The following is a 14455-nucleotide window of genomic DNA, read 5'->3' as shown; positions in this document are numbered from 1 at the left end:
TCTTTGTCAAAACCTGGTGCCTACATTACCCACAATGCAACTCGACCCACCGACAGTTCAGTTGGGGATTTGTGTGCGTTATGCCGGTAAAGGCTAATGTAGCCTTGAGCTGCTAGCCTCAAGCAGAGATGAGGAGTGGAATACAGAGGTTTGGTAACTTTGTTTCTTTCTAACTCCACACCCCCAGATTTTTTGCATTTTCAAACTTGTAGTCTTCAGCCCCAACCAACTGACCTCATACCACTTGACGCAGTTTATTAGACTTCCTGCGGCTCCCTCTTGAGTCACAAAGGCTTTATAAAACTTTTTCTCATACTGTATGCAGGTCCTCAAGACCTTAGATGTGTAAAATCAGTGGGGTTGCCCTTCAATAGAAATGAGGATTGATTATTGTGTCATGTTGTTCAACAGAAAACACATTTTCAATGCATGGGTATCTGTGGAAAACATCTTTATTTCCAACAATACAAAGGCTTCGGTGTGTCATATTTGCGCATTCCAAGGACTTTGGTTGTAATGGAAACGTGCTGGTGTCCTAATTCGCTTTTTACCTGAGAAATCCAAATTTTACCATGTCTACCATTATATTCATTAAAGTCTCTGTGTTGATGTAATTGATGTAATAAAAAGTCTGGAAAAACCTGCAGGAAAAAAAAAGTTTAAGCAGTCCACAGATGTTGTAAAACGAGCGGAAAAGTATTTCACCGTCATTCTGAATATTCTTCTCCTGCCTCAATTGCACACATACAAAAGGAAAAGAGAAAAAAGCTTGAAGTAGTAGTGTTTTATTCATCTTTATGTAAATCCAGTCATTTACGGTTGCCTTAACAAATCAGGAATCAAGTGTCAACATCTAGCAGAGGAGAAAGTGCGTATGGGGATTACAAAAGAACAGAAACAGAACAAAAACAGGCTGAGGGAGAAACTCCATCCATTAAGTCTACAAATCCTGACAAGGGTAAAATGAATGTGTTTTTAATTATCTGAAATCTGCTGTAGAAAGCTTACAGTTATACTCAAACCCTAAGCTCAGTAAGTTATTGTTCATATCTGAGTGACAGATTGTGTAGAGGCTGAGCCCAGAGCTGGTTCACACCGTAGAAAAATACCCTGGTTATTTGCATTTTCAACTGTACATTACTGAGTTTCTATAGAATAGATGAAAAATGATCAACTCTCACCTACCAACTTCTACTGGCCCTCATCATACACCCAGGCCAGTGTTTTTTCTTTACATCCTACACCACTAAGAAAGATAAATCCATCATTGCATTGCTACATAGCTAATGTTACAAGTGTATGCTCAAAACCAAGAATAGGCTAAGTAAATCCCACACAGTGAATATATATATATATGTATATATATATATATATCAGATCAAATAATGGGAATATGGTATTTGATAAACTCAGAGAAGATAAACATTTCTTAAATTCTGGGTCGAGGTTGCTAACTGGATGGCATTTACCTACTAACCACTTAAGGCATTGTTTCCTCTTATCTGTCATCATGGTGGTTGTGGTTAATATTCTTATAATATGACCCCAGGTTTTTAGGTAAAGGCAACTTCTATTTCAAGCATGGTTTAATTTTCATTCTGTAATGACTCAAGGAGATGCTCAGTCAGCCCTAAATCCATGTATAGCACCAAAAAATAGCATTCTTCCCAAGTCAAACAGATGTAAATTTCAACTTCCAATCATATGTAGACAGTAACTCTTTAACTGAAAAAATAAGATAAGCATCTCGATTTAAACATGCAGCTTTTGAGAAATAATAAATGCTATTTTCTGCCATACCTTTTTCAGGGGGGTTGACTGATTCTGGCCTGAATCTTTCATTTGTACCATGACAATGTGCATATTAAGTCACAGCAAAGAGCTCTATCCTTCAAATGGAGCCTTGTCAACAATCTCAACACGTATGAGTCCACAAATTCCTTTAACACTGCACTGGACATCCAAGAAAGTAAAAATGTTCTAAATAGACAAAATAAACATCACCGATTTCTCAAAATGCCTCATGTGAGGTCTGAATCCCCTGCAGCCCCTGAAGTGGTGTGATGTCGTCTCCCCATGTCCAGATCTTTTGCTCAGTCTTGTGCGATATCACTGCAGCAGTTGAGTTCAGTTCGGAGGAAGTAAACACCTCAGTGGGCTGACATGGGTGCAGTGCTCTGGAAGATTTGTTCCAGTTGGGGCGAGAAACCTTTTTTAAAGTATTTTCATTCATACTGATCCGACCATCACTGAAAGTCTTTGATGTGATGAAGCGTTTGTTTAGATCTTTTTCACATGTTCTAGAACGGACCGCCACCTTTCTCATTCATCTTTACCTCCACTCAATCCGAGACGAGGTGGAGGACTTTGAATGAATGAGGTTTTATACTCATACTATCAACTGAGTAACACTCACTTACAGTTGTTATCAAATAACCGTTGTTAGAGCATGGCTTTCCGCTAAAACAACTCTGTTTTAAAAAAAATATACAGTATATTGTCAGATGACTTATAGCCAATGATGATGAGGATGATTCAGTCAAGATGTTGAACGCAACCTATGGCTGGTAGGTGTATCAAGTCTCACTTAATAAGGCCCATATTCTACCTAAATTATTGAAATGGGAGATTTGCTTCAAATGAAACCGTTGATGGACTGGACCTTTATCTGTGTGTGTGTGTGTGTGTGTGTGTGTGTGTGTGTGTGTGTGTGTGTGTGTGTGTGTGTGCGTGTATGTGTGTGTCTGTGTGCTTGTGTGTGTAGCTACATGTCTACATGCATGTTTGAACAGTGAATGAGAAGCAAACATGACTGAGCTGCAAATATTGTGTATGTGTGTCTGTACACAAAAAGGGCCTCTGTGGAGCTATGTGTTTGTGTGTGTATGTACATATGTAGGTGTGTGTGCTTGTGTGTGTGTGTGTGTATTTGTGTGTGTGATCCAGCAGTAGCTACGAAGTATTTGATGTGTTGGGGCTCCAGCCCATTTGATAAGCTCTCTCCAGGGTTCTCTTGCAGTCCTGCATCACCGTGCTGAACACAATGTGAGGGTACTGGACCACCAGTCTCTCCACGGTCTCCTCGTTCACCTGCAAACACGCACATACACAAAGGTAGTGTGTCAACATGATGATCAGATTTACATCAATGGCAGTAAACGTGACAATAATTATGTTTTCAAATGTTAGTGGAAGTTGTCATGAAACTTTAAAGTTCAAACTTTAAGCCAATATGGATGAGAAGTGCTCAGAATAATGTAGAGTTTGAACACCCTCAGTTCTATGACAACTGAGCAAACTCGCAGATGAAGACCATGTGATATGGCTGAAAGCTCTAAAACAAGTGTGTAAGTGGATCTTGAGTTGAGATTTTTTTGTTTACTGCTGTTTTCAAGGTCAAGAATAAATCATATTCTTGTATTCTTTCTATTTCTCATGTCCTCTTTTATTACAGTATGACCTGTAAAAGGCAGATCGGTTGTTGCAGCTATTACTAGTTTGTAGGCATTTATTGAAAATGGCAATATTAGTAAATTTAGGTAGGTGAAAGATTAATAATGTTGATAATTCCTTGTCCTGTCCTACATTAACACACCAAACATATCAAGATTTGTGTAAGTCAACCATGCAAAGCACTTTATCTTACAAGAATCATCCACTTTGAATCAGTGCTGATTTCCAGAGACTCCTGGATAGATATATCAAAAAGAGGGAATCAGCATAATATTATATAAATGTAGCAGGGATATTGCTTTGGATCTAATAAATACAGATTTTCAAATGACTTAACTTAAATGCAGTAATTTAAAAATCTGCCTACCGTCTCTGCTTTGCCCCATGATGTCTTATTAAGATAATCAGAAACATAGATTGAGCTGTTAGTGAGTCTGTGAACAGATTCACTGTCAAAATAGCAGTGAACTAGACTAATATGAGTGATACGCAATTTCTTAAAGAGGACCTGTTATGCTCATTTCAAGCTCTATATTTTTAGTCTGGGAGTCCATTACAGTAGCTTTGCATGATTCACAGTTCAAAAACTCCTGATGAGCCCACTCTGATCTTAAGTGAAACATGTTCCTCACTGAATTAGAAGAGCTTCGTTAGTAGCGCTAAAAAACAGTTCAAACAACAAGATATGGAAATATTTGGAGCTCTTTGTTCAGTGGATAAGTTGCAGGAAGGAATAGTACAAGCAAACACAGCCACAGTAAAATGTTTGATGAAGAGCTGCAGACAACCAGCACACCTCCAACAGGTAAACAACTTATTTTACTTTGCTGTGTTGTGTAATGGAGTCATGGCCCAGCATGACGTCCCCCAAAACAATGGAAAAATGCCATAATGTTAGCAGAGCAGAGCAGTGAACTTGCGTGCCCTGTGTGGAGCAGATGATCATATGAAAAAATCAGTCAGTAGCTGACACAACTCAGGCTGAAAGTAGAAAAAACTGTTGGTAACCCAGTGTTCAGAGCAGTCTGAAGTCGGTGATTTTTGCTCACAGGGATTATTTCTACATACGTTTACCTCATTATTTGACACGTCGGCCACTTTTAACATGAACATCCAACATTGTGACATTATATATATGAAATAAAATGAATAAAAATATATGAAAATATAAATAAGGAAAAGCATAATAGGTCCCCTTTAAGAACATACAGTATATGTACCTGGATACACACACACACACACAGACACAAGGACACACACATACACATAACTTGACTGTCGCAAAGGGTTTAGCACCAGAGGACAGCTGAGCTCACTGGGCTAATGAGGCCTTCATGTTCTCAGAGGATGAGAAAGACAAGCAGCTAATAGGCACTCCAGCACCTCTGTGCCAGTCTAACACTGTCAGACCATCATCCAGAGCCAAAAGTGAGAAAGCCTGAGAATCTGACAAAGAGCAGAGGCAGAGTAACCCTGGAGACCTTGAGGGGTTAACCGCAACCCACCCAGAACCTACCCCCGCCCACCCGTGAGTGTGACACTTTCCAGGGGAAATGATGTATAAACACTCACACACATGTTGAACACACAGTTATCCGTTGTTGCCAAAGCAGTGACAAAGTGTTTCACAGTTTTCCCCAAGCTCATTGCCCAAGAGCCCTTTGGTTTCTCTGTTTTCTGGAAGAAAGTCTTGCATTGTGAGTATAGTTGGGACCAATCTGATCCAATATCGCTATTGGGTGCCGTTACTGAAGTAATTCACTCATCGGATATCGGACTGATGTTACCAATCCACGTACTGATCCAGATTCCATAGTGTTATACAAGTAGCGTAGCCCCTTTAAGAGATAGCTCAGTGCACAGGTTGTGTGCATAGCGAGTGTGCAGTCGAGAGAGAGAGAGTGTGTGTGTGACGGTGAAGCTGGCGACCGGAGCAGAGTTCGAAGTTAGCACTATAGCTGTGAATGTAGCAGTGCAATGTATGTACAGCCTAGGCTATTTGTCAGTGAATAAATGCTAAAACTCCAGACCCAAGACCCCAGCCAAGTTCCCTTGTCTTGTCTGTAGGGTGACCAGATAAGAATGGTTGAAATTCAGGACAGGGGAGTTGGGGGTGGGCGTGGTCATGTGGCCATGGTAAGTGTGGCCTCCAGTACATTACATTCAGTGTCAACAAACAGTAAAACATGTGAAAGTCAAAACTCAATGCTAAAATTTACTATTATTGTTCATGAAGTCAACCGTCATTAGGAAAAAGAAACACAATGACTGTGTTGTATGTAATAGTGTGTAAATTCTTATCTGTTACATAAAATTAATTTTATTTTATTCATTTCATTATTGTGGTGCCTGTCACATCTGTCTGTGGAACATATATGTCAGATCACTCCTTCTCCTTGGCTGCCTGCAGCTACACTTCCCCTGTTCTCAAGATACTGTACATGACTAAAAAAAACTACAACAGTCATAAGTCATGCAGGCTACAGACATAACAGTGTGAGTCTGTGGACAACACCAAAAGAATGTTCCACAATGATCAGCAGCAGTGGTGAGCATACGGTGAAAGAACGGTGAAATGAACCAGAACAATTAGCCAAAAAAAGTACCTGTATTTCACCACCTGGCTAAGAAGCTAAGCTAAAATAGCGACTGCTAGTCAACGCCGTGGGGCCAAAAACAAACACAACCTGTCTGGAGTAAAGTATAGAAATCTACTTACTGGTAGTTGATAATGTATTGCTGTTCACTTGATTTGTTCAAGTTTTTCAAAACATTAAAGGAGTTGCTATAGCAATTTGCACTCCTACACCTGTTTGTATGTGAATCCTACTTAACCTACAGTTCAAATAAATTGCTTTGGTATACATTTTAATTGAATGCATTTTTTAAAAAATATTTTTGCTCTTTTAATAAGAAGTGTTATGTGGTTTACTACAGCCTCAAGTAACCTTACACATAATACCAACAACAGCAACAATAATCATCAATACTGATTATAATAATAATAATATTCAAGAAAAAAAGAGTTCTGGTATCAGTACTGGTATCGGCATCGGCAGACATCCAAATTCAGGTATCAGAATTGGATCAGAACTGAAAAAAAGTGGATCAGTGCATCTCTAATTGTAAGAGACCCCTGGCTCTTGCTCAGGTTATTATGTGTTTTGGTTGTCATTTTCTGTCTTACTCCTTTCTCTTCATTGCACACAATTTCTTTAATTGGTGGGTATCAGCAATTCCTTGTCAGGTACACAAACTTAAAAAAACAAATGGGAAGAGAGAAAGACACAGTCAGGATAAAACCAGCAGAAAGAGAGAGAGAAATAATTGTGCTTGAGCGAACCAACCATCGATGCCTCTTGGGTCTCAGAAAGAAGGTGGAAACTCTGCACTGCACAAGTGAATCCAATAAGACTAAAAGGCAACAACAGAGCCTGTTAGCTTTCCCTTTGATTGCCAAAGAATAAACAGCGAGCTGGAGTTGGGGTGCTTGACGCCAACACACAGAGGCTTAACAGACTCTTTTAGGATACTTTCGATACGGGAAAATAAAACAAAATCACCACAGGGTCAAAAGCCGTTCCCTTTTTCATCTGTTTTTTGTTTTTCTGATCATTCTGAGAATAAATGCCGAAAAACAGTCCTGTCTTAGCCCTCCCTCTAGTCACAGTTGAAGGAAAGACAACACAGCCCGGTAGAAGACTTTTAAATTTGAAATATTATTCTAACACTTCAACCACTGGCAAGGTGTACTGAATCGGTGAAAATGAGAAAATTCCAGCAACGCTTTCAGTGCTATGATCAAATATTCATTAGTAAAGCTGATGCATTAATTACAACATGTTTCGGGATACTGCCTTAAAGAATAATGTATTACAGAATTCTTGTTATTATAATTATATGACATGAGTATTCTAACTGCCAGAGAGCTTAACAAGACAAAACCACTACATTCCCTCTTGTACTGAGAAGATCAGACTCAACAAGTGAAGCAGTAATGTTAACTGTACTTGCAAGTCAGACCTTTTGGATATTTTATCTTAAAAGTTTACTCACAAAAGAGGCATGAAAGAGGATTTAACAATCAAAGAACTCAGAGCTTTGAATCTCTGCGCTTTTTTCTTCCGGACTTTACGAGATCCACCTGTTGTGCCAGGGGGTTTAATAAATCCTGACCAGGGCAACAAATTAAAAACATTTCAATAAAAACACAGTTGTTCCCAGAATATGGTATAAATGCAGCCTCTTCTTTCCATCTTTTTGGATTTGATTCCAGACAAACACCTGTGATTTGCCAACAAAGATGACCGCATGTTGCTTTTACAGAGGACTAAAGCAGAAGCAGAAGAGCAGCTGAAGCAAAGCCTCCAAATGCCTGCTACTACCAGAGAGAAGTTCAGTTTGTTATGACATATGGCTGAGCCTCATTAGCAGATAAAATGACAAACCCCTGATTGCCTTCATAACATATTATGCTATATTCTTGAAAAGAGAATGAAACATCCCCCAGCTTGTTAATCAGGGCTTAATTACAATTAAAACTGATCTAAAGAATAGACCTGTCAAACTGATGGGAGGCCATAACATTCATTAATGCTAATTTAGTGCAGCTCCACTTGCTGAGCAAACAGAGCACACACAAAATAGCTCCCAATCAAAACGCTGAATCATTTCCTAATTGCTGGTTACAGAAACACTAAATATTTGAGTTGCAACAAGATCCCTTTGATGGAAATCATGAAAAAACTAACTATAGCACTGACCTCTGCTACACTTGTTGATAATACAGCATGTCTGTCTTTTTCAAGTCGTTTAAGTTTTAAAATGTAATTACTGTCACATACAACAGGCGCTTCATGATTGCAATTCAAACATCTTATTATGTCAGAAGAAAAAGCCAATCAAGATTGAGGAAAAAAAAAGATTTTACTATCAATCAATCAAATCCGAGCCCCGTACACATTTTAAATGCTTACAGCACAGCAATAGAAACTAACTGTACCTGGTTTGAGATTTATTTGACTTAATTGCCATCTTGGAATGACATATGGCTGCGTTCATTTTTAAAACAACTTATTGCTGTTGGACAGAAAAATCTTGGAGAGAAAATCAGTTGACAGGAGCATTTATACCTCATAGCGTCCATTAACTCTCTTCCACCGCTAGCCTGACAGCCAGAGTTACTGTAAGTCCTTTCAGGCTTAACCCCCCCCCCCTCTAACCAACTCCTGTAAAAGAAACCCTCTCCTAGTGAGTTCACAGCTAACGTCCCTCTCTTTCCAGAACAAGGCTGTGTGCCCTTTGCATGGCTCTGTGGTGTGTTGAATGAGCTGTGATGACATCACCACACCTGCTTGGTATTTGCAGCTCAGAGCTGATGTTAGACATGAAGGTCAGACCAAATGCTGTGGGTAAAGCGCTGGCAGAGGGAGAAGTCCTCTGGTTACAACAGTTGTGCCACTGACTTCTTCAAACCAATGATTCAGCTGTTTTTTGTCCTAGAGCGAAATTTTGTTACTGGGCAAAACTGTGCTTAAAGATATTTTGTTGCTAGGCAACATAAGCTTGAAAATGCTATCGGAAAGCACTGGGGCCTCTGGTGACTGGAATGGTGCTTTATGTATGGCTCTGGCAGGGATTTTTTTCTTTTCTTTTACCCCATGCAGCCTTGATCCAGTGTACTGTACTGAACTGTACTGTACTGCCATAAGATAGAGCAGATCACTACTCACTGATGATTCTAATCTTTGAGAAGCATCTGGGAGTGCAGCCACAGCTATCTGGAGCGAGGCCTATACTTATGATATTTTCCCCCATTTTAACTTCAAAGATGCTGCCCTGTAGATCTAAGTGCGGTGTAATGCATGCTGACGGGTAATGTGCCGTTGTCAGGGTTTACAAGAAGGCGAGAGAGGGATGAGGGGAAAACAAAAAGATGTATGTCTGATATGCTGTTCAGCAAAAAGCACCTTTTATCTGAACATTCTGTACAGTAAACGTGACTAGTTTTATGAGTCTGCGTATGCGTATGTTGACAACTCCTCTTCTACTTTAACATGTGACAACTGAAGATAACCGACGGCGAGTTCCCGAGCTGACCTCTGCTCTCGCTTTCTTAACAGTAAGCCGTTCTTTAAGACTGATCCTCTGATGCAAATGCACTCTATCACCACGTAAAATATACATTTACCGCAAACGCTGGGCCTTCCCCTAGTAAGCAGTGCAGTAAAACACCTCGTAAAGATGTCTAATGCAGCAGCGGTTCACATTCTCAGTGGGAAAAAGAAGAAGAGGGTCGTAAATCGATAATCAGATACACAAACACGAAGATGCATATCATATTAGACCAGTGTGCTGAGAACACCCTGAGTGCTCCTAGTAATCAAGGGAGGGAAATGGAATAAAGAGAGAGGGAGAGAGTTTGGGAAATAGAAAGCTAAAAAAAATATGGCCTCAACCTTTTCTGAATATATCAAACCCACAGAGTGCTGGTATTGTAAACCGCAACAATGACCCTGAAAAAAGTAATAAAACACTGACTGTTGATATCGAACAACTTCAGAAATGAATTTTAATGAATGTGTATACACATATCAGAAAACAAAGATATTATCAGTGGTTCTCTTTATCTGACTACTAATGTTTTTTTCCCTTCAAAAACATATTTCTCCTTATTCCTCTGTGTTTTCATTAAATTCACTACAGGTCTGCGGGACTACTTTTTTCTATTTCGTCCCATTTTCTTGGGCCATGTGGCAGCCATTGCTAGTCCCAGGCCCATAAAGAGAGACAAATACCCCTGTCCCTTGTCTACTCCCATGTAGAGAGTGTATCAGTCAACCAGTAAATACATTTGGGGTAAATGTTTAAAAAGCCTGTTTAGGCAGCAGAAGAATGCAGTGCATCAGGTCTTTGTAAAAGGCAGCTTAAATAAGCCTGGATTTAAACAGGCCAGATTTATAGCCTTCTTTAAACTGCTCACAGGAAAAGCCCCAGTTGTAGTTTCTAAACGAGTGACTGGACAACTGAAAGATAGTTCTTCGTCTCCGATAAGAAGGAGAGGAAAGAGAGAGGGAGGAGTGGATGGAAAAGAGGGAAGCTAACAAACCAGAAGATTTAAGAAGTACTGTATATATAGAGTGTAAAGAGGTCTATATATAGAGTGTAAAGAGGTCACCACAAACCTATTCTGAAGGATTCAATATTACTAAATGAGCTATCGATGCATTGGCTGGAAAGCTTAGGGAATAGACTACTCTTTACAAAGGAAAGCCTGAGCTCAAACATTTTGATTTTGTCTCAAAAAGCTAAGCGACCCTCACAGAAATCTGCAGTGCATGCCTCTGAATGTGCTTTTAAAAACCAGGTCAGGCACTGCTTGCGACAACTAAGGTCTGGTACCGCTCACACACCCTTATCCCTGCACAATATCAGACAGCAGCAGAAAAGCAGGGTGTCAGTGCGTACACACACACACACATACACAGGAATGGGGGCTCAACTGAACAGGGTCAGAGAAAGAGGTTCTGGAGGCCAGGTTTGTAAACCCTACACTCCATCACGCGTGACAAAGGTAACTAAAGGAATGTGGTCGAGGCTCAGCCCAATCCCTCTTTCTATGCTGGCCTTCTTATCTCTGCAGGCTGGAGGAAAACATTCCATAACTCAAGAGGCTTTCTGCGATTTATTTGTTAGTCTCAGACTAGAAAACACAGTGATACATTACTATAGCTTTATTAGCTGAAACCAAAATTAAGCTAAATTAAATAAGAGGTGTCGTGGTGACACACAGAACTAAGAAGCCTGAAATAAGATTTGATGTTTTGGCTGCAATCACACACATAACATTTCCTTTTGCAAATCATACTTCACTTAAAGTGCTATAACAGCAAAACTTTTTTTTTACTTCATGATTGCATGAAATGATACTTTAATTTAGGACCACATCTAACACTTATTTTCCTTGATGATTAATCTGCTGACTGTTTTCTCAGTTAATCATTTGGTCTAAAAATTGACAAAAAAGGGTGAAAATTTTCCTGAAATGCAAGTGGATGTCTTCAAATTCTTTGTTTTTTTTCTGACCAACAGTTAAAAAACAGTTTCAGTTTGTCATGTAAGACAAACAAAAAAAGCAAATCTCCACAATTGAGAAACTGTAAATAGATATTTCATGGCATTTGTGCCTGACAAAACAATTAGCTGATTATCAAAATAGTTGCAAATTAATTTTAAAATGATCGCCTAATAGATTAATTGACAAATTGTTGCAGCTCTGCTTAAATCATAGAATATGGATTCACCCAAACCTAACTTTTATCCTTGGGTCCAAATTATATTCAGTTTAATCAGGTCTGGGTTGGATCCTGTTCTATCACATTTCTTTTTGTTTAGGCATGTTGGGTTCGGTGGGTCTGTTTCTGATTGGGTGCAAATTTCTGGACCAATAAGGACCTCCACTTTTTCTCTATGACCTTATTGACGAATATTGACCTTAGCAGCGCTGCACTTTTAATGTACAGTATTTAAATTGATGGCAAAAAACACACAAATAGAGGTGACAGAGTGACAGAGAATGAACCAGACATTGTGACAGTGATGGTGAGTTCAAGTTTTTACCACAAGGGCTATTTTGGGTCCTATATTGTTGTACCTGGGAGTACAATAAGATAATAAGCAACCTGATGAATGCTCTGTAAACTACAACAACCTCTTCCTTATTAAATGGCAAGCAGCACAATGTAGTGCAGTGAGTACACACACACACACACGTCCGCGCACACATGCACACACACACCTCCAGAAACTGTAGGAACAAATTCCAGAGCGGCTTACTGAGGTCAGACACAAGCAGAATTCCTTAAAGATAATCACAACAGAGCTACTGTGTTTAATTTTTGCCTCGCATGACTCCCTTGTTCTTAAGAATAAATGAAGAACAAGGACAGCTTGACCCTGTCCTCACAAAGAACACCATGATACAAAATTCATAGTGACTCTTCAGAGCGAAGAGAGCTTGGATTACATTTGTGGACCGCTCAAAGTTATAACAAGGCAGTGAGCCATACTCAGTGATCTCATTTGTGAACCAAACCTGTGGACACCTAAAGTGATTATTCTGAATTATGGGTTAATACTGAATAATAAAATGAGTGCACTGCGATTTAAGTCGAGCTCCCCTGTATTAAAAAGCTAAATGAAAATCATTGCACATATTCTGCCTCATGTTCTATCCACTGTCAGTACAAGCACAAGTTACTTCTTGACAATGTCAGAATCATCTGTGTCTTTATCATCTGAATTTGAACTTTTTGGTGAAAATTGTTCTTTATCTCAAATGTTAATGGGAACACTTTCTGCGAGGCTTTTCAGATACGCTTTTCTTCTGCAAAACAGCAAAACTTATTGAAAGTTTTTACATCATCTTGTGATCAATTATAATACTGGACATCAAACAAAGGCTTCATTTATCCCCTTCAAAATTTCCCAAACTCCTCTGGATGTATTAAATTTATACAGACATAGCATTCACTGTGGAAAGTGACAGTGTCATTAGCATTGAAGAGCTAATTCATCACCAACACAGTCATACATACACTGGGCCTGTAGGCTAAAAATGGGCTGTGACCAATGACTGTCTCCCTCAATGTCTGCGAAAAATAAAAACATATTGAGCCAAACGTTATTACCTAAAAAACATATCGAAATCGGCAAGTGTGAGTATCTAGGCCACACTGAGTCTTGTCTACTGTCTGCCCATGACTCCATGAGATTATGTTGACCTCCGTTGTGATGAGTAAACAGCACTGGATGAGGGAGGAAGAAGAGGAGCAGGAAGAGGAGAAAAAGGGGGGAGGCTGAAAGACAAGACAGGGGTGCAACTTGAATGAACTAATTGAATGAACAAAAGATGTGAGCAGAATTCAAAATATGAAACAACCTTGGCTGTCCTTGCTTACAAGAGGCTGAGGGAGGGAGAAACGGATAGACAAAAAAGAAGGAAGCGGGGTAAAAACACAGTGAGGGCGAAGTAGAGTGTGAGTGTGAGTCAGGTGAGGTCAGGTTTACGTTTGTGTGCGCCTGGTAGATTTTTGTTGAAGGGCAATTCTGAGATTCCTTTCAGACACCTGGTGAACTCTGTCGGTGTCTCACTTTATTTCACCCTCTCTCCTTTACTGTCCCTTGCTCCTGCCCTTTAGAAACAAGATGAAGGGATGATCAGGAGGCGGCTTCAGTTAAGACCGCCAATCAATACAGCTCTTCTGTGCGGGATGAGACTCCAAGATTACACTGAAAATCACAAATGGCAAATGACTCTTTCAAACTACTTTCTCGACTTTGAACATTCAAGTCTGACCAAAGCCTAGAAAATAGGAACCTGAGAACCGGCCTATCCCATATTTGATGCTGCGCATGCGCTACTTTTTCTTCTAGTCCCCTTGATTTTAGAAGCCTTTAAACCAAGGATCCCTACCGCTCAAAATAACAGCACTCATCAAAGAAAGTTTTGCTGAACTCCCAAACTCTCATTTCCTAAACGAGAGTTAAAATGCCTCCTAACTCTTCACAATACTTCATCTTCGTTTTCCTCACTCTAAACCTCCAAGCCCTGAACAATTAGGCGCTTGTTTATGTCTGCAAATTGCTGTGCCGTGCCTATCTGTGTATAGTCCCCGGCAGCTGGATGCACCAGTGGAACAACCATATTGATTGGGATGTCTGTTCTTTTAACAAGGTCTGTCTGGTTGCTCTATCTGGGGGTGCAGCAGCGCTCATACCTGCTCCCCAAACACTGCTCCACCTTAGTTCAGGTAATGGGAGCACACTTCAAAACTGCTTACACAAAACCGTTGGGGGCCATTTGTGAAAGGGATAGCCAGCTCCTGCTTTATTGTTTTTTTGCATCTAATTTTACTTTTATTTTCTTTTGATTTCTGTCATTTGTTGAATCATTTTTTTCATTTTTTTCCCCTCAAGGCCACCCCTTGTTTTACTTTCTGTT

General features: G+C 39.8%; 1 protein-coding gene across 1 annotated transcript in view; it reads right to left on the bottom strand.

Moving 5' to 3' along the window:
* Positions 1-769: 769 nt before the first annotated feature.
* Positions 770-14455, bottom strand: part of fbxl17 (F-box and leucine-rich repeat protein 17) — a 248318-nt gene continuing 234632 nt past the window's right edge. Inside the window, exon 11 of the mRNA XM_042420590.1 lies at positions 770-3090. Coding sequence (XP_042276524.1) covers positions 2953-3090 — 138 coding nt within the window. The 3' untranslated portion in view covers positions 770-2952. The remainder of the gene's footprint in view (positions 3091-14455) is intronic.

Source organism: Thunnus maccoyii, chromosome 9, assembly GCF_910596095.1.
Source record: "Thunnus maccoyii chromosome 9, fThuMac1.1, whole genome shotgun sequence".
NCBI classification, from domain to species: Eukaryota; Metazoa; Chordata; class Actinopteri; order Scombriformes; family Scombridae; genus Thunnus; species Thunnus maccoyii.
This window is presented reverse-complemented; position numbering and strand designations above follow the sequence as displayed.